Source organism: Topomyia yanbarensis, chromosome 2 (assembly GCF_030247195.1).
Source record: "Topomyia yanbarensis strain Yona2022 chromosome 2, ASM3024719v1, whole genome shotgun sequence".
Taxonomy (NCBI): Eukaryota; Metazoa; Arthropoda; class Insecta; order Diptera; family Culicidae; genus Topomyia; species Topomyia yanbarensis.
This window is the reverse complement of record NC_080671.1, coordinates 447,862,447-447,883,653: the sequence shown is the minus strand read 5'-3', so window position 1 is coordinate 447,883,653 and position 21,207 is coordinate 447,862,447. Positions and strand designations below refer to the sequence as shown.

Here is a 21,207-nt window from a genome sequence, read left to right as displayed (position 1 = left end):
CCTGCTACACCCATCCTGCAGGCATCCATCACAAAGGCCCCTCACACGATGTTTATGTGATAAATTTTCGTTGCTCGTTTCCTGTCAGTTCCAGAAGTCAAGGTTGTACCGAACTTCATGGTTTGCTGAGTTATTGATCAATGAATGAAGTGTATTTATGCAGACATTAATAAATTTTTAAAAATACCACTTCTCCTCCCTTCCTTCCAGGATGGAACCTTCTCGGTGGTGGACTTCATGGAGGCATTCCAAGAGCACGAGGTACAACGGGTCCTGCGCGCCTATCCGGAAACAATCACGATGGACATCCACTGCGCCCCGGTCGGCAATTGGGCCTCGATTCAGGACAAGAGCTTTGCCCGGCTCTGCCGCATCCGGCTCAATCCGGTCGATGTGCTGAGTTCGGGCAGTGACAAGTTGAGCGCGTTCGTGGACTACCTGGCAACGATGATCGTACCGACGGAGATATCCGAACTGCTGGAAAGCTCGGACGTGGTCGGCAATATCCGCTTCAGCCATCCGACACTGTATGTCTTCCCCGGAGGGCAGGGTGACGCGGCACTGTTCGGTATCAATGGATTCAATATGCTAGGTGAGTTTCGTTTTTGGTTGTATCTATCTTATTACAATGTTTTTTTTTTATTTTCACAGTCGACGGTGGCTTTAGCCGAAAATCTTGCTTCTGGGATTTTGTTCGCCATCTGGATCGGTTGGATGCTGTGCTGATGACACGGATCAACAATACCAACATCAAAGGTATTTCAGCGGTAGTCGAGCGCAAGAATGAAGCACACGTATACCCGCAGATTGGGCACTTCTTCTGTAACATTCCGGAGCGCAAGGGTCTGCTGAGTCCCGATGGAGACAAGGACCGAGACCCGCTGCTGGTAGAGCTAATCGATGAAGGTCACCAAATTGTCACCAATTTAAAATCCTTGAATTTGAAAGCACAAAATTGCTACCGCGATGCGGAACCCATTAATCTGTATCATAAAGTTGGTCATGGTACTCTGGACATGTACGTGATTAGTCCTGCGAAAGATTCAAAGGAAGTTAAAGAATTCCTCGCCAAATGGCATGCTGCTGATCCCAAACTATTCACTCCGAAGGATTCCAAAGAGTTTACATTCCCAATTCAAAATATCATTTCAATCTGCGCCCTGCTAGTGTGGACTCCGGCCAACCCGGAAGACAACATCACAAGAATACTCTTCCCGGGATCCGCACCAGAGTACAAAATTCTCGAAGGACTGGAAAAAATGAAAAACGTCGAATTCATGCGCCATCCGGTATGTGCCGTCAAGTCGATCGCTCCGAGCATTTCGACGCAAGCCTTCACCAAGAAAGCACTGAAATCATCATCCATCGATAAGATAATTCCCGAGCCAATCCTTCCGTCCAAGGCAACGAAACCATCTGAGAAGGATAATAAGCTTTTAGAGAACAAGATTAAAATGATCGACAACAAACTGGCCGACGCCACCAAGAGTTCCTCGGAAATCATAGACAGCTCAGGGGATGAAGCCAAACTGGAAAAACATCTGACCAAGTCATCGGTGGCCGCTGTCGCAGCTGCAAAAGTTGATGCCAGCAAAATTAGAGCGGTCAAGACAAAGGCAACCGAATCCGCCAAAAAGATCGACAACAAGTCGATTGAAACAAGTAAAAAAATTGAACTGGACGAGAAAAAAGATTCTTCGGACGCCGGTTCCGAAAAAGATGAAACCGACAAGAAACCAGAAGACGACAAAGAAACAAAAGACGACGAATCTAAGGAGGGCAAAAAGCAGGAATCACCCTCTATCAAAGAGGACACGAAAGCCATCAAGAAAATCGGAGAACGAACCAGTCGGCCGGTCACAGCTCGTGCCCGACTTGACTCGAAGCCTCCTAAAATTACAAAAACTATCAAGAAAAAGGACGAAACCAACAAGTCCTCTCCAACCACACCGAAAAAGACAATTGAACCAAAGTTGACCAATGGAGTAGCGGAAAAGAAGGACGACGAATCGAAGAAACTAGCCGGTCCTCCGAAAACAACCAAACCCGTTAGTACCAAACCAGGCAAGGTGAGCCCCAAAAGCACTCCGGCTAAGAGCGCCAAAGATGCCAACAATCGCAAGGTGCTGGAAGCTCGCCAGCGCCCTGTATCGAAGCCACCAGCCAAGAAGGAATCTCCAGCTGCTCCGGAAAAGAAAGAATCACCGCCAAAGATCGAGCGCAAACCTCTGTCCCGTCGGCCGAAAGGAACCGCACCTGGTCACGCCGTAGGCGGAAGTCCAGTAAAAGCCAAAAAGGTTCTAAAATCCGAAAAAGATGCCGTCATCCGGAAGGCCAAGCTTGACAAGAATGGTACAACTGATTCCAGTCTGGTGTCCACTCCGAGTGCCGATGAAGCTGGGGTGGCAATTCAGAAGCGCATTGTCGATGCTACAGCCACGGCTGTCACCGCTGGAGAAGGTTCCGGAGTGGATGCTGTTCAGGAACAGCAGCTGGCGGAGTTGAAGGAAGAACAGGATGCAGTTCGTGAGATAGAAGCCGTGTTTAAGCGTGACTCGGAAAAGGTAACACGGCGTGAGCTGTTGTCGGAACATCGTGAGATACAGGACAGTGCAACGGAACCGGAGGAAGAGGAGGAATATTTGATCATTGAGAAAGAGGAGCAGTATACGGAAGATTCGATCAACGAGCCGGAAAGTAGTGCGACTAAGGAAGAAGAGATTCAGAAGCATCAGCGAGATTCGGAGGAATCGGAGAAACGAAAGCGGGATAGTTTGGAAGGGGTGGAAAAAGCTGATCAGGTGAAGGTTGAAGATGAGGCAGCTACAGTGGTGGAAGTTATTGAAGGCGACAAGGGTGAAGCCGAAGAAGAAGAAGAAGTTAAGCCAGAGGATGAGGACACCAATGTTGAGAAAGAAACCATCGAAGAGGTGAAAGAGCAAGACGAAGGAACAGAGAAGCTATCTCCGAAGCATAAGCAAGAGCTGGCAGAAGAGGTTCAGGAAATTATTGCATCAGCAAAAGAAATCGCCAAGGAAAAGTCGAAAATGGAAACGTCGATGGATGGGCTGAAGACGGAGGAAATTTCATCGATTAGCCCCGATGAGAAGATGAGTAGCACCAAGAAAACAAGTGACACACGTGATGAGAATGAACCGGGAGCTGTACCGAAAGATCACATCGAACCTCCACATGAGAGTCACCATGAAGAACGCGTTTCAGCAACGGGAGAATCTGGAGCAACTACCACAGCACCTACTCTTCCGGAGGACGAACGCATTCCACTGGATGAGATCAAGGAGGATCTGGTGATTGAGGAGAAACATGTAAAGGAAGAAACCAAGGAGGTGGAAGTAGCTCCACCGCTTCCGACCGTTTACGAACCATTGGAAAGACCAACTCCAGCAAAGATGCAATTCAGCGCACAGCAAGCTCACATGAGAGACGTTGTTAAAACACCAGATGAGGTCGCTGATTTGCCAATGCACGAGGAAGCTGACTTTGAGGAGTACAGCGAGGACAAAGACAAGGAAGATGAGAAGGAGCGGGATACCAAAGAAAAGCCACAGGCGGCGGTGGCTGCGGAAATGGCACAAAAGAAGGAGACTGAAGTGAAGAAACCAGAAAAGACTGAAAAGATAGTAACAGATAAGTCGGCCGAAAGTGATAAACAATGTGATACGGTTAAGGATGTGCAGGAAGAAGTCGAGGAAATTGTTGAAAAAGTCGAGGTTGACACCAAGGTAGCTAGACCACCCACACAGGATACCCAATCTACACCGGCGAAGGCTAGTGTTGACGAAGCGGATGTGCTTAAAGATCTGGAATCGCAAATTATTCCTAAAGAAGCTGAAGTTAAAGAAAAAATAGAACCAGCTGTGACGGCTGAGATTCCAGATGCAAAATCGGAACTAGTGGAAGCGGAAGAAGATGCTGATGAAGACGATAAGAAATCTGTTCAGGAAGAGGAGATTGTTCCAACTAAGATTGAACCTAAAATTCCAGTTCCTGCTGAAGAGTCATCGGTGCTGGATGAAATATGGAAGACACCCGCAAAAGCAGAGGAAAAGTTGGAGGAGCTGAAGCAGATCATTGACGATAAGGCGAAAGAAACCACCTCCGATCTTGTGGCGGTGAAAGATGAAATGGTAAAAGAACTAGTCGATCGTAAGGAAGAGATTATTGAAAAGGTGAAAACGGAAATTGCCGATGTGGGTAAGGAGGCAGGAAAAGTTGCCCTGACTTCAGTTGAAGGAGTCGTAGAAGAAATCGCAGCTAAAGGTGAAGATATCAGCAACGAATTACAGGCTAAAGCTCAGCAATTGGATGACAAGGTGGCAGCTGGGGTAGAGTCTGTTAAGACTGACGTCGAACAGGTAGCTGCCAAGGCCGAAGACGTTCTGTCGAAAATTGCCGATGAGAAAAAGGAACTGGAGAAGATGGCTAAAGATATCACCGAAGAAGTCACGGAAAAGATCGAGGAAACGAAAAAACAGTTGGATGATGAACTGAGCAAGACAGTGGAACTTGCGCAGGAGAAGACAAAAAGTGGAATCAGTTCCTTCCTGGGAGGAATCACCGACGGGATCAAGTCAGGAATTGAAAAGATTGCGGATAAGATGGAAACAAAGATCAAGGATAAAACGGATCAGGTGGAGAGTAAACTGCAGCAAGTTACCGATAAGATCGAGGAACTGAAGGGTAAGGAAGTTTCTGAGGAAGTTTGTGAAAAGAAAGAGGTTGCATCGGTACCGGATCCAGCTGGTGGTTTTGGAAGAAGTTTTACTCAGGAGCTTCGTGAGACTCATATCACAACGTTGGACTCCCCAGTTGGTGACGCGGATAAGCTAGCGGATATAAAGACGATGGTGAATATTCCTCAGCACATCGACGAGGATAAAGAATTGGAAGAGATAGAAGAATCTAAGCAGGCAGCTGGATCCTACGTACTAGCGGAGGTGAAGTATTCTAACTTCGAAGATGCCAACCTGCGTGACATCAAGGAGGAAGAAGACGAAGATCGTGTTACACCACCGCAGAAAGGCGAAAAGAAGTCAAGTACCCCGCAGTTGGAGCCGATTGTTCAACCAGCTCGTGCAAGGACACCGGAAGATGTGGCGAAGATAGTGGCGAATGTCGCTGAAGTTCTAAAGTCAGACAAAGATCTGGAGGAGATCATTCCTGGATTTGATCCCGTAGAACTGGAACGTAAACTGTCGCAGGGAGCCCCCCGGGATGAGGATGTCGGTACGGTGCAGCGTATGTTGGTAACGACCAGCAGCGAAGATGGTGGCGAAGAAATTGACATTTGTCCAGCTGGAACCATCACGTTCTCGAAATCTCCAACGCCAGAACCACAAGTTTCCGGTAAAACTACTCCTGAGATTCGGCTTGACGAACAAGCGGTTGAGCAGACGAAGGTAGCTGAACAGGTGGATAAGCCACAACTGCCGGAAGTGAAACAGACTGATAAGACAAGTCCGGCGTCCTCTGGAAAATCTTCTCCTGATCTTAAAACATCGCCAACATCGATCGAAGAGAAGGAGAAACATGAACTCCCGGAAAAGGTGGTAGCTGTTGAAGTGAAGAAAACTCCCGTGAAGGAACCGGAAACCCGGAAGGAATCTTTGGCAGAGCAGTACGATTTGATAGATGACTCGAGGCGGGAATCTGCCATCAGCACTTTTAGCGAACGTGACTACACGAAGGATGAAAGCTCGATCGTTGACGAAAGAGATTCTTCCCGAGCGCATTCCATTTCCAGTCATATAAGTGATCTGAAGGAAGACGCAGCCGATGCTAAAGTGGTTGCCGATTTTATTAAAGAATCCGATGACGCAGCTAAAACAACTGGCGATGAGCTGATCAAGAAAGCGGATGATTTGTCTAGTCCTGAGTCGGTTACTAGCCAGAAGACGATTTCGGAGAAGGTTGATGAAAAAGTGTCCCAAGCTGGGACTTTGCAGGCTGAGGCTGAGGCCAAAGAGACATCTAGGCCTGAATCCGCCGCATCGCATGTGAGTGAGAAAGCTTCATTTGAAAAGTCTGATGAGAAAACTGCCGCCAAGGAAGCCTCACGGCCTGAATCCGTCGCTTCTCATGTCAGCGAAAAGGCATCCTCCGAAAAGTCCGAAGATAAACCAGAGGTTAAGGAGGCTTCTCGACCTGAATCCGCTACTTCTCATGTCAGCGAAAAGGCTCCTTCGGATAAGTCTGAAGACAAAACCGCTGCCGCGGGGGCTTCCCGACCAGAATCTGCTGCTTCCCACGTGAGTGACAAGGCTTCGACTGGCAAGTCTGAAGATAAACCAGAAGCTTCCCGACCGGAATCTGCTGCATCACATGTAAGTGAAAAGGCTCCCTCGGAAAAGTCTGAGGACAAAACAGCTGTTAAAGAGGCTTCGCGACCAGAATCCGTCGCTTCTCATGTCAGCGAAAAAGCATCATCTGAAAAGTCCGAAGACAAACCTGGCGCTAAGGAGGCTTCCCGGCCTGAATCCGTTGCTTCTCATGTAAGCGAAAAAGCTCCATCTGAAAAGTCTGAAGAGAAAACTGCCATCAAGGATGCCTCTCGACCTGAATCCGCTGCTTCTCATGGAAGCGAAAAGGCTCCTTCGGAAAAGAGGGAAGTCGAAATAGCTGCGAAGGAGGCTTCTCGACCAGAATCCGCTGCTTCCCACGTGAGTGAGAAGGGCCCGACTGGAAAGTCTGATGACGATAAAACAGAGACTAAGGAGGCTTCTCGACCAGAATCCGCTGCTTCACATGTAAGTGAAAAGGTTCCTTCGGAAAAGTCTGACGAGAAAACAGATGCCAAAGAGGGTACTCGGCCAGAATCCGCTGCTTCCCACGCCAGTAAAAAAGCTCCAACTGATTCTGCAGATAAAGTCAAAGAAGCATCTCGACCAGAATCCGCCGCTTCACACGTCAGCGAGAAGGCCCCGACTGATAAGTCCGAAGATAAACCAGAATCCAAGGAAGCATCCCGGCCTGTATCCGCTGCTTCCCATGTCAGTGAAAAGGCACCCTCTGATGACAAGCCTTCAAGACCCGAATCCGCGGCTCCAGCTGAGTCTGAAGATAAAACCAAAGAGGCCTCTCGACCCGAGTCTGTTGCTTCGCATGTGAGCGAGAAGGCTCCATCTGATAAATCGGAAGAGAAACCGGGCGTCAAAGATTCTTCTCGACCGGAATCCGTTGCGTCTCATGTTAGTGATAAGGCTTCATCTGACAAGCCAGAAGAAAAACCAGATACCAAAGAGGCCTCACGACCGGAATCCGTTGTTTCCCACGTCAGCGAAAAGGACACTAAAGAACCTTCAAGACCCGAATCCGCTGCTTCTCATGTGAGTGAGAAGTCTCCTATTGACAAGTCGGAAGATAAACCAGCTGCCAAGGAGGCCTCCCGACCAGAGTCCGCTGCTTCACATGTAAGTGAAAAGGCTTCATCTGATAAGTCTGAAGTGAAACCAGATGCAAAAGAAGATTCACAACAGTCCCGTCCTGAGTCAGCGGCCAGCCACGCATCGGAAAAATTAGATGAGAAACTAGCGGAACCACAAGACACTTCCAGACCCGTATCAGCCGCTAGTGACAAGTCGCCGTTGGAAACAATACTTGAAGCGGCGAAGACTGAAGAACCAACGAAAGAAGCCGAGAAGCTTACGGTAGAATCTAAAGAACCGTCACGACCTGAATCAGCAACGAGTAAGGAATCAGGACCGGATGGGACGAAATCTGCATCAAGACCAGAATCAGCAGCGAGCGAAAAAGAACCGGGCATCAAGACAATTCAGGATGTGAAAACAGCTGGATCTGAGACCAAGCCTCTCGCCAAATCTGAAGTTTCTCGACCAGAATCGGTTGCTAGTCATGTCAGTGAAAAGTCTGTCGATAAAGTAGATAAAGGTGAATCTCGTCCCGAATCAGTCGCTAGTCATGTCGGCGAGACGGTCAAGGACACTTCAGGTGAAAAAGCTGTATCGGAGCAGAAAGTCGACGAGTCACGCCCGGAGTCAGCAGCTAGTCATGTAAGTGAGAAAGAAAAGACAGCTACTTTTGAGAAGACGGACGTCATCGTCCCCAAATCTAAGGCAGACGAGAAAGAAACTTCTAGACCGGAGTCTGCAACTAGTCACGTCAGTGATGCAGCTAAAAAGGACGACAAAACTACATCGCGACCGGAATCAGCAGCGAGTCACGCTGAAGATAAGAAGGATGCCTCCCGGCCAACATCTGTCGCCAGTCATGTCAGCGAACAGGAACCCAGCAAGGTTGAAGCTGAGAAGGAAACTTCACGACCCCTATCTGTGGCAAGTGATAAAAGTGCTACAGCAGGGCACGATGAAAAGAAGGGATCGCAACCGGAATCAACTGCCAGCGATGGAAAGGATGATAAGAAGGAAAGCTCTCGTCCGGAATCAGCGGCCAGTCATGCCAGTGGGAAGACTTCTGCCAGTGAAGCAAAGCCTACTGATGTTATCGTCAATGGAGACTTTTCGCGTCCCGAGTCACCAGCCAGTTGTTCCAGTGACAAAGTGATCCCTCCGAAAGAACCGGAGCCCAAATGTGTGGAAAAAGATTTGGCGCGTCAAGATTCTCATGCCAGCTATAACGGGGAACCTATTCCAGACGAAAAGACATTCTCTCGTCCCGAATCTCCTGCTAGCTGTGGTGACGATGAGAAAGAAATGGCGAAGCTTTCTCCAATTGCATCCAAGCAGGCGGATAAATCGGAAGAAACTGACAAAAAACAAACAACTGAAAGTGTTGACAAGGATGTACTAGTTTCCACCGCTAAATCGACGGACGCTGAAAGTGATTTCTCACGCCCGGAATCCCCAGCCAGTTGCGGCGATGCATCGGTGCAACCCACAGCTGCATCCCCCTCGACCGTTCCGGAAAAGGACCTCGCCAGGCAGGATTCTACTGCTAGCTACCACGGCGAACCAATACCCGATGAGAAACAATTCTCACGTCCAGATTCCCCGGCAAGTTTCACCGGAGACGATGCAGCTGGGAAGGAAGAAAAAATTGACTCCAAAGCAGTTTCACGACCGGAGTCCGTAGTCAGTGGAAAAGATGCGTCCCGTCCGGAATCAGCTGCTAGTCACGCAAGCGAAAAAGATAAACCAACCCAAGTCGACTTGTCCAAATCACCGGCTGTCGAGGATAAGCCAAAACCGGACTCGCGCCCAGAGTCAGCGGCTAGTCATGTGTCCGAGAAAGCTGCCACCAGCGAATCGCATTCGCGTCGTGAATCAGCCGTCAAAGAAGATCGCCCGTCCTCAGCGCTAAGCGATCATGCTGAAGAGCAGGACGAAAAAGTATTCAAGAAAGAATCTAGATCAAAATCTCTGTCGGCTGTAATGTCATCCACGAGTCAGAAGAGCACATTTGAAGGTAGCGCCCTAGGCGCACTTGAAGAATTAGCGTCTTCGCGTGACGATTTGGAAATCAGAAAGACCCCTCGAGAAAGCATTACCGCAATCGATGACTTTATTAAAGAGAAGGAATCGTCGAAGTTGAAACTATCACTGTTCGGAGAAGACCAATTCCCATTGGAAGAAAAACGTGCTTCTAGCGATTTCCCCATGTTTGAAAAGGAAGAAGAGAGTCCAGAAGGTAATGCTGCCATCCAGCCTGGAATCGATCAACTACTGAAGGAATCGTGTGATTCAATGAAAGAGATTGAAAAGATGTCATCCAGCGTTATCTCAATGATCAAATCAACGGAAGAGAAAGGGGAATCTAACACAACCGACGGAAAGACGTCCTCAATTGCCTTCCCTTTCTTCGAGAGTGGAAAATCAACCCCCCTGTCAACGGAGAAGGATAAATCACAAACATCCAGTATTAAGTCAGTCAGTCCCCACGAAAAGGACTCACTAGAGGAAAGTTCGACCTCGCTCAATACCTTCATCGAAAAGGATAGTCTTTCGGAAAATGCAACCAAGCAGATAACAATTAAGATGGGCGCCATTGAAGAGTCCAGCATGACGACTACAACGACGACCAGCACGGTCGGTAAAACCGAAAGCTCTGAACTGCTAGGTGGACTCAAAACACCACCGACAGCACCAATCAGTCCGAATGTGGTGAAGGAGGAATTCAGCTTAGGTCAGATCAACGAAACAACAGCCACAACAACAACATCGACGACGACCGCCACGTCGTCAAGCCAGATCGTAAAGCAGCACAAGGAAGATGCATCTGGTATTTCAACACCTAAAGAATCTGTACCATCTGGAAAGAGTAGTCCAGGGATGATGTCCACTCATACAGGCAGTACAGATAGTGCGTCCAAGTCAATCAACCTCGGCCACAGTTCAGGTATTGAAACATCAGACTCATCTCCGAAGCCAACATCACCGTTCCCGAAAGTGGTCGACACGCTGAAGACGGACGAAATTAAGACGAGCTCGGGCATGAGCACACCGGATATGACCCGCACCTCCACCCCGGATATGGTTGATTCACAAATCGAACGAGTGCCGGACGGAAAGACTAGCACTACTGTTGAAGCCAAGCTCGATGACAAGATTGTAAAGACCGAAACCTCTGCTGAAACCAAGAAAGATGACACTAGCAGCGCTGGTGATTCCATGTCCACTTCCAGCGTCACCACCACAACAACAGCCAAAGCAGCTGCAGCAGCATCAAAGGAAACAGTGAAAACACCGGCGACTCTTACTCTCACAACAACCGAGGATCGCAGCTTGACCGAAGAATTCGATGAGAAGGACGTCCTCTCGCCTCGTTCAGACATATCTTCCGGACAAGCCTCACGCATTGTAGCCGCTTGGCACGACGAAGATGTTCCTGGTTCACCGATGAGCGTCACTTCACAGGCTCCTCTCTCACCTAGCACTAAGTACACCTACGATTACGACCTTCAACACTCAAGCTCGGGTGTTAGCAAGAAATCGGACATTGAAATCGACGACAGCCAGGATGAAATTCCTCCCCAATATGATAGTGAAGAAGTCAAATCTGCAATCACCATCGCATCTGCATACAAACCGGATCCGATGAGCACCTCCTTCTACGGGCAACTTCCGGACGTTTCCGACACGGCCGTTACGAAATCAGTACCGATTCCGATCTCAGCCGGTAAAGCATTCACAAAGACTTACATGGAGTATGCTTCCAGCGGCGACAGCAGTATAGATTCCAACCAACACAAGACGTCCAGGGACAGCAAATACCTCGATGATGCCGATCTTGATTTCGAAAAGACTTTCACCAAATCGGATCAGGTAGATTTGATGACTACATCGATGCACTTTTCCAGTGAGAAGGAATTCATGGCCGCCACTACCGTTGCCGATGGCAGCAAGAAAGAGTTAGATTTCACCCCAAGTGGATTGCCTTCGACCGCCACCACCCTTCCTCAACAAGCACAAACTACTGCAGCAAGTACAGCACAGTCCAGCACTACGACAACTTCCACCGGTAGCACCACCGGCCAGACACAATCGGACAAAACCAAGGATACGCTGGCATCGTGGGGCAAACCGTTAGGACTACCATCTCCGGCACCGTTGAACGATGACAACATGAAGACCACTCCCAAGAAGGAACGCCGAATGATCATCAGCAAGACGCGGCTGAACAACGAGAAGAATCTACGCAAACGATCCGAGTCGCCGATTAAGGCAACGAAGAAACCGGCTCCGGTGTACGTTGACCTGTCGTACGTGCCACATCACGGCAACTCGTACTACGCCAACGTGGAGTTCTTCAAGCGGGTCCGAGCCCGCTACTACGTATTCTCCGGAACGGAACCTAGCCGTGAGGTGTACAACGCGCTGCTCGAGGCGAAGCAAACGTGGGAAGATAAAGAATTAGGTGAGTGGGGTTTTCGTTTATTAAGGTTAGACACTTTAGTGCTTTGAAAGGTCCATAGTATAAAATTAGTCCATGCTTAAATTTAAGAAATGTAGACAGTATCAGAAACATAACTGGAGTGATATAGACTTAAGGTAATAACTCAAAACAGGACGCCCAACTTCGGTTGAATAATAATTTAAATGGAAGAGTCCTTTTTCAGGAGTGTTTACCATTGCAAAATCAAATCCAGATGAATACAGTAAAAAAAGTTTTACCATTTAGAGTTGTCAACCCGTTTGTTTGCTAAAATTTATTGCGGGTGATTAGTTTTGCAGTGAAAACCTCAAGAGGTACAGATTATTCGTGATTTTTTACAATTCGAAAAGTGTCATTTTCATTTATGTTTCATGAATTGTTCTCACAGTTCGGTTAATTACCCAGCAAAATTGAAATCGTCTCATGGTCTGACTTATTAGACCACGCAATAACGGAACGGTTGAAGTTAGTAGGAGTGTCTTTTGATCTGATTTATTGACTGGAATCGTATAGGAGAGATCGCCAACTTGTAGTACTCGGATGTTCCTCAAGGAAGTAATTTGATCCTACTCTTATTCACAGTCTTTATCAATGATCTAGCTACAGTATTACCACCGTAGTGTCGTATATTCATCGTGCATGAGGAATTGCTTAGCTTTACAATAGCTCTTGGGCACTTTCAATGACTGGCGCTCTGTGTAATATCGTATAGCATTCCGGGTTATAAAGTTGCGTGAAATATCGTATCGTCGCAAGCACAAGCCAATGTCATACTATTGTATTGGAGATCAGCATCTTGTGCGTGACATTGGAGTCACTTTGGATTCTGCACACTTACTTTTCGACTTTATCAACTTTTACCAGGAAACCCGCCAGATGAGATTCATGAATTTAACAACCCTCTCTGTGACCGCTCACTGTACTGCGCATCGGTACGGTCGATATTGGAATCTAACCCATAATGTGATCAAGCAATCTTAGTATTTGAATAAGAATACATCCGTTTCTCGAAAAAGACGAAGATAGGGTTTTGGGGTATTTTGTTCCTAAAATCCCCTATTTATAATAACATTTCTGCTGCATGCTGCAAATCATACATTTTTTGCAGTTTTTCAAATGTACCGGTTGAGATGGGATGGATTCCTGATTAGATGTTATGTGTAGAGATTTTTTTTGTCAAATATTCCAGCAGAGCTTGAAGTCGACGAGATAAGGAAAGACGTGGACTGCGACGTGTCGATCATGGATGCAAAACGCATGACGAAACAAGAGGAAAATTGTGACAGGATTCCAATTAATCATATTAATATCACGTTTAGAGCTAGACAGCTTACAGACAAAGTGCGTCTATTTTGTCGCATAAGTCGGGTTAGTCCATTTGTCCCGCGGGTTGAACTATGCCTAAAATGTCTGCATGATGGACACCGTCAGGAGAACTGCAAAGGCGTTAAGAGATGCGAAAAGTGTACATAGTGCCATGATGTCGAGGCAGATTTTAATAACTACAGAAATGTTCAGAAATGAGCCCATTGTAGAAGCAGCGATCACAATTCTACGGATGAGTTATGTCCCGAAAGAAAAAGGCAGATGGATATTAAGGCTCTACTGTCGAGACAAAACCTCACATATACGGAGGCAAATTAGCAGGTACCAATCATTCTCAAAAATATGTATGAACCTCTAAACGTTGATTCCGAAGAATTTCCACAACTGACAAAAAGTTTCGCGAATATGACAAAATGGATATACAATTGGAAGGATCCTATGAAGGAACAGTGGATCCTAACAAATGGAGAGATAAGCGGTCCAAGCAGCGTTGAAAACACACAAAGAAAAAAATCTATTAGTAATTAGCGACCTTGGGAAAATGGAAAACTAAAATCAACAACAAAACAACGAAATGCATTGATTACTGACACACAGAGTTCATCGTTGAATGGAACAGCTATGTATAATCCGCATAGTGCTACGCTGGGAAGGAATGCTAATGGAGGCACAGATTTCATTGACATGATAGGTCCACAAGAAGATATCAAAAATATGTTTAAACAATGTACGGAAAAACATTTCAAATTGGCCAATACTGTCGTGCTGAACAACCCACACAATGCCGCATTTTAAAATTTGAAAAATAGAAATGGCGCACACAAGTTTCAAAATATTTCAAGCCAATATCCAGAGTTTGTACAAAAATAAAGCAAAGATTCATCGGGTGTTAACAGGAAACAACTACATAGCAGCTTTTCTAGCTGAGATATGGACAAATGTTTTATTAGAGGATACTGGACAATATAAAATTGCAAATTTTCACATTCCAGGGATGATAACTACGGAGGATCAGGAATATACCTAAACAGCAATATGAACTACCGAAAAATTCCAACTCCAACAGTTTCACGACATACACAAGTAGTTATTATACACGTTATACAGTTAGACTTAGTTCTCGCATCTATATACATTAGTCCAACAATTTCAACAATAGAATACGATCAGGATATCAAGCAGCTCTTTAGATGGTTGGAAAACTATAGGAAAGTAATTATTGGCGGCGACTTTAATTCCTACTACATAACTTGGGAGATGATCTTTGTGATAAAAAAGGGGAAGCCCTTATGGATATTGTAAATGAAAGCAAATTCTTAATTTTAAATTATGGTTCCTATACGTTTATTCCGCTCCAACAAAATCAACAGCAATATACATCACCATGTGTTCGCCGGATCTCCTTGGAAACTTAAAATGGAGCGTTTCAAAGATTTTCTTCCATTTAATTGCACTATGTTAACATAGTGGTATTAAATGGAAGAAAATCTTTGAAACATTACGTATATTCCACTAAGACCTCCGTTCGCGTATATATTGTGATAAAATGGAGCGTTCTTGATCACGGAGTCGGAAGTGATCACTTAGGAATCAACATTGAATTCAATTGTTTTAACACCCACAACCATGGGTTCTTTTTTGATAAAAAAAGAATTGCCGAGGAAATAGGCAAACTCGATTGCACGCCGGTCCAGAGTATTGCCGATCTTGTTAATCACGCGAGCAAAATAAAAAAGAACAATAGGAGGAAAAATAACAAAGAACCAAAAGTTTGGTGGTCCGCCGAAGTAGATGAAGCATGGAAACAGAAAACAGTAGCAAGAAGAAATTTCAACCGCGTTTCAAGTCAGGAAAATTTACTAACAGTGTAAAGGTAAGGCGGCTATCTTTCAACGAAATAAGCGAGAGGAGATAAGAAGAAAATTAGACATGTTTCCGGATGAAGTTGGACCTTTTACTAGCTCTAAAGATCTTTGGTATAAAGTAGACAAATTAACGTGAAAACGTGTATATAAAAAGGAAAATAATATTCTATATGATGACGAGGCGGCAGCGCAAGCATTTTTGGATGTAAACTTCGGAAAACTTCGTTGAGGATAATCTATAGCTGGGGGAGGAGTCTTAATTCGAAAAAGTAACATCGTCTCTTACAACCTGAAATAGTGAACAAGATCATTGAACAGTTGAATAGCATGTGGAGAAGAAGCTGCTTGAATGATGAACGTAAAAAATTAAAGTGGTAGCTATACCAAAACCTGACAGAGACCAAAATCTACCATCGAACAAGAGACCGATATCTCTGGTCCCCACACTCACCAAAATTACAAACACCGCAGTCCTTGAGCGCCTACAAATATTTCTCGAAAACAACATTCTACCCCAGACTTAGTGAATTGGATCAAACAAAGCAAACGAGAAAACAACGCCACTGCAATGATTTGCGTCGACCTTACCAATGCTTTCAATGCTGTTAGAGTAGACTAACTAGAGGAAACTCTTTTCAGTTTCCGAGTTCCAGCGGTGTGTTTTGGATATCTGCGTGCCACGAAAATGTAGAAGGCTACAGGACTAGACGAAATCCCAAGCCTGGTACTAAAAATAGCGAAAACAGGAGACGTTCAGAACTAGCGACAGAAGCTGATGTTGTTGCCGAAACCGGCTGTAGATTTTAAAGGGCCGCAAAGGCCAATATGTCTGTTGGATTTGGTTGGGAAACTGTCAGAGAGAATAACTCGGAAAGGGTATACTAAAAACACGAAGATTGTGGACGGCCGGTCCAACATGCAGTTCGGTTTCCCAAAAGGCAGATCTACAGTGGATGTCATCAGAACGGGTGGGGAAACTGCGGGAGACAGCACAGAAAAAAAAACAGCAAAGGGGATATCGCTATTGTGCGGTGGTCACTTTAGACGCGAAGAATATTTTCAACAGTTGCGAAGAAATCGCCAATTTGCTACACAGTCTGAGGGTTCCTGAGTGCATGATATTGAAGAGCTACATTCAGAACCAAACACTGATCGACGAGACAGACAAGAGAGAGAGAGAGAGAGAGAGAGAGAGAGAGAGAGAGAAGAATGACAATTACGGTGGCCGTTCCTCAGAGCTCATTCCTCGACCCGACGCTATTGAACGCAAGAAACGATAGAGTGGAGAGTGTCGGTTTCGCGGACGATGTGGTGCTCCAAAAAGTCGGGGATTTATAAGAAGAGGTGGAGGTACACACTACGGAAGCGATTGATTCAGTGGAAGGTTGGATACAGGAGAAAAATCTAGCGATAATCCATCATAACTCGAATACATCATCAACTCGAAGCGTAAGGTTAAGCAATTGAGCGTGATAATCGAAGACTGAATTTTTAATCGCCAGATCGATTATTCTAAGGGGAAGACGGCAAGAGCGACCACAGGTTTGGTCGAGGCGTCAGTTTACCGGGCGTTACGGATCATCCATAATCGCCGAGGCACAAGAGCAAACTAGTGCCACCGCTTGGGACTAGATCGACGCCAGCGGTGTGTCGTCAGCGCACCGGAAGCTACGCTCCCTTCGGATTCGCCAAACCGACTTCGACAATTAGTGGTTGACCCAATGAGTAGGATTTATGGACCATTCTAGTAGACTACGACAAAACTAAGAGCTAAATGACTCACGAAACGGGTATCGATATCGGAAGAAACTCCGCCGCCGAGGAATAAATGGCTGATTGAGACGGAAGTTAAATAGCTCATGGAAACGAGAACGAAATAGATCACAAAAACGGAGCCAAAAGGCTCACGGAAATTCACCACCTCGCCCATATAATTTTTCTACTGAACGGTAAGTTACAGTGGATAGCCTACAACAACGTTCCAATAACCTCTGGTTATAATTCAGTGATTCTCTGTTGACACAATCAATCCATACGTGCGGGTCGAATTCCGTTACACATTCCAGAAGAAAAAAAACATGAGGCTTGATTGTTCTGTATGCTTTGGGCAGCTCAACGACACCTTTGGTACAAACACCACCCTGACTGCGTTCTAGTATCCCGACACGTATTCTAAGGTATAGCTCTAACAAAAGATCCTTACCAAGTGAGGTAGAATAACTACCAGGTTCTTTTGACTTAGTGCTGGAAATACGCCATTAAAATCCGATGATTTAATTAAAATCCGATGATTTAAATGGCGTACTCGGCCAAAGTCACATTGTGCTGAGATCTTAGTACATAATCAAGGCTTTTGTTCCATCATGCAACTTCTCTATTAATAATCCGGGTGGTTGGTGGCAGCTCTTTTTATACGCTGTAATCATACAGTCTATAAATTTCGTAACAGCCTCGTTTAGATTTTTGGAGTCTGATACTATCCCGGAAGCCGGGTCTCATCGTTCTGTTCGGTACCCTAACACCTTCATGAGTTCTTGTCTCGGTCGTTAGTTCAAATCAAATATGTCTTTGCTTCGGCTCTTTAGACACATGTCACTTATTGACCTTAGAACTGAGATAGGCAGAGCAAATCGTTACATACAGAACGTCTTCCCTGTTAAAATCCTCATGCCTATGTGCGAGGGTGTTCCCATAATTCGAAATTTGCAAATCAAATGAATTAAGATCTCCAAAGAGTTACTAACCATGATCTCTCGTGTCGCTGATTCCCCGTGATACATAAGGAGCATTTGCTTCAGAACCGATGAATGGATGAATATTCCTCTTCTTGCAATAGTTAACCAAAATTTTTAGCTCCGGCGCTGGCGGGTTTCATTCGCCGTGAGACTCCGCTACTATGCCTGTGGAAAATAGGCTGAAGCAACGACAACTTTTTGGTATTCGCTCTCTGTATTTCGTTCAATTTCGCGAACCCCAGGGCGGTCCTCAGAACGTAACTAACCCACCTACATTAGATGAGAAAAAAAGATTGTTTATATGTTGATATAATGAGTGTTAAATGCAAAGATAGTAATATTTTCACTAGACGTTATGTTATGTTAGCTCTTTTAAATGTTGTTTTGTTACCGTTTTTGATTGTCCAGCTTGGTGGTTACATCTCTTCGAATCCGCTGCACCCCTGGCTTTCCTCATCAAATCCTTCAAACTCTGATGGTAGCATATCTATTTCACTGTCCTCCTCCGAAGCACTGCTCACTTCATAATCCGATTCTAGCATGGTATTTAGCAAATTCTTTGCTTCTCTTTTCAACTTTTCCTTATCAAGCGCCCAATCCTGTCACTGCTCTGCATTTATGCCGCTCCTTTCAATATCTTCTCTGATCATTGTACGCCAGGTGAAAGCAGGTCTTCCTAATTTCTTTGGTTCATCGATTCTGTATTTGAGTGCTGTTCTCAGTATACTTTCATTTCCCCCTCTTAAGACGTGCCCATAGAAATTAAGGCGTGCTATCCTTATTTGGTTGTTGACGGTTTTTCCCTTCAGTATCTTTGGTGCTATCTGTTCTAGAGGTATCTGTTCTTGTTGATTTTCCTCCTCCTCAGTCTGGGCTAGGCGTTGTTCATTTCTTATTTCATTCCTGATTTGCTGTCCGTCTGAGTTTAGTGACAGCAGAATTTCCAGCATGGAATTTTCCATATCGCAAAGGGCATTCCTGTTGCCGAGGCCAGCAGTGGCATTAATAGGCCAATTATCCTTTCAACGTCTTCATCCGTGTCGCATACGAACAGTAGATCATCCGCATAGGCCAGAATGCACGGTATAATGATGTGTCCATAGTGTTCCATGTTGACTTCCGGCATCAGTTCCCGCAGCGTTATTAGCACGTGATGTAGCAGTAAAATAAACAACCTCGGGCTCAGTGGACATCCTTGCTTAATTAATTTATTTATTTATTTCCATTTTTCATCTGACCCATGTTGGTCTACATGAAATTTAATGTTGTTGTATGGGAAAAGCCCATTTCAAGGTTCACTTCAGAAGCAGACCTCGAATGCGCGTAAAAACCCATAATCTTTTCGCATGTTTTTCCTACAATAACAATGAACTGACATTACAAATTAACAAAATTACATACAAGGTATACAGCATTTCAATAACATTACAGAAATATTTTCACATAATCTTATAAGCTAAGTCAATCTCCTAAGTCTATTCTTGAAAACATCACTAGAAACATAAAAATCGAAATGGTCATACACACTATTGAAAACATTACACATCGCTTTTATGGGTTCGTTCTGACCGTACTCGGTGCGCTGAAAGTCTAGTCTTAAAAAGTTACGTGATCTAAGGTTTCTGGGGGGTACGTTAATGTTGATTTGTGAGAGAATATCTGGGGCATCCATTTGGCCAGTCAATATTTTCCCAACAAATATCGCTCTGGATGTATTTCGCCTTTTTGCCAGAGTTTCCATATCGAGCAGACGACAGCGATCAATGTATGGTGGTAGCTCTGTTGGGTTACGCCACGGCAAAGTTCTAAGAGCAAAGCGGAGGAATCTTGCTTGTACTGCTTCAATTCTGTTAGTCCAAATGCTCGTATAAGGACACCAAATGGCTGCGGAAGCTTCCAGGACAGACCGAACAAGTGAAAAATACAATGCCCGCAGACAATATGGATCAGTAAACTCGTTGGCGATTCTTATTATGAAGCCAAGGTTTCTATTTCCCTGTGCTATAACGCGAGAGTAATGGTTTCTGAATGTCAGTTGCGAGTCCAGGAGTACACCAAGGTCTCTGATAATTGACACTCTCTCTAGCAATTGGCCGGCGATGTTGTAGCTCCAGAGAATTGGATTTTTTCTGCGCGTGAAAGATATTATAGAGTATTTGGACACACTGAGAGCCAACAAGTTGCGATTACACCAGTTACAGAAAGCATCTAGATGTCGCTGAAGTTCGATGCAGTCCTCTATTGACCGCACAATGAGAAAGAGTTTGAGATCATCAGCATACATGAGTTTGCACCCTGGGGGTATAACATAGCAGACGTCGTTGAAGAATAAAGAAAAAAGCAACGGTCCGAGATTGCTCCCTTGAGGTACACCCGACAAGTTGATGAAGCTATATGACACGTTACTTCCTAATTTCACAGACAGAGAACGATCTACGAGATATGATTTAAGACATCATGTAAAATTTGATGAAGCACCCAGTCGCTTGATCTTTGCCAGAAGAAGAGAGTGGTCTACACGATCGAAGGCAGCTTTAAGATCAGTGTATATAGTGTCTACTTGTGATCCATCTTCGATGTTTTTAATACAGTACGATGTAAATTGGGCTAGATTGGTGGTTGTTGACCTGCCTGCAAAAAACCATGTTGGTCCTTCGATATGTATGCTTTGGTCTCACGAAAGACCATATTTCCTACTAGGATCTTTAACAACTTTGATCCAGCGCAGAGCGAGGTTATACCACGATAGTTCGCAACATTTTGCTTATCACCTTTTTTAAAAACGGGAAACATTACTGATTTTTTCCAACACACGGGAAACACTGATTGCGACAGTGATTGGTTGAAAATTAGTCGGAAAGGTGTACACAATGCGCTTGCGCATTTTTTCAGTATAATGGAAGGAATCCCATCTGGCCCCACCGATGTAGAGGACTTTAACTTGCTTATGGCAGCCATAATGTCTTCGTCAGTAAATTGAATGTTTCCAAAATTGATTATATCGCGAGGGACATCTTTAAGGCCACAGTCCACCTGAGTTGAGCTAGCCGATTCATTTTTAAACACACTCGAGAAATGTTTTGCGAACAAATTACAGATACCGCTGGGAGTATTGGACGTTTCACCTGCGAGGAACATACTAGAAGGAAGTCCATTTTCTTTACGTTTCCCACTTACAAAGGACCAAAACTGTTTTGGGTTTCGTTTTAGGTTCGATTGGGTTTGTGCTACGTGTCTTGAGTAGAGAAAGCGATTATATGTTTTGTAGCTGTTACTGGCTATAGTGAACTCCCTTTTTGTGATCGGGTTTCTTCGAATAGTGTAATGTCGAAGCGCAGCAGCTCGCAATCTTTTCAGTTTACGTAGCCGGTTGTTGGACCATGGTGGTTTTGTTCGGGGACGAGGTGCAGGCA

The 21,207-nt window shown here is 45.2% G+C and overlaps 1 protein-coding gene across 1 annotated transcript in view; it reads left to right on the top strand.

Moving 5' to 3' along the window:
* LOC131685732 (microtubule-associated protein futsch) overlaps positions 1-21,207 on the top strand; it is a 298,318-nt gene that overhangs the window by 266,173 nt on the left and 10,938 nt on the right. Inside the window, exons 5-6 of the mRNA XM_058969643.1 lie at positions 211-592; positions 652-11,850. Coding sequence (XP_058825626.1) covers positions 211-592; positions 652-11,850 — 11,581 coding nt within the window. The remainder of the gene's footprint in view (positions 1-210; positions 593-651; positions 11,851-21,207) is intronic.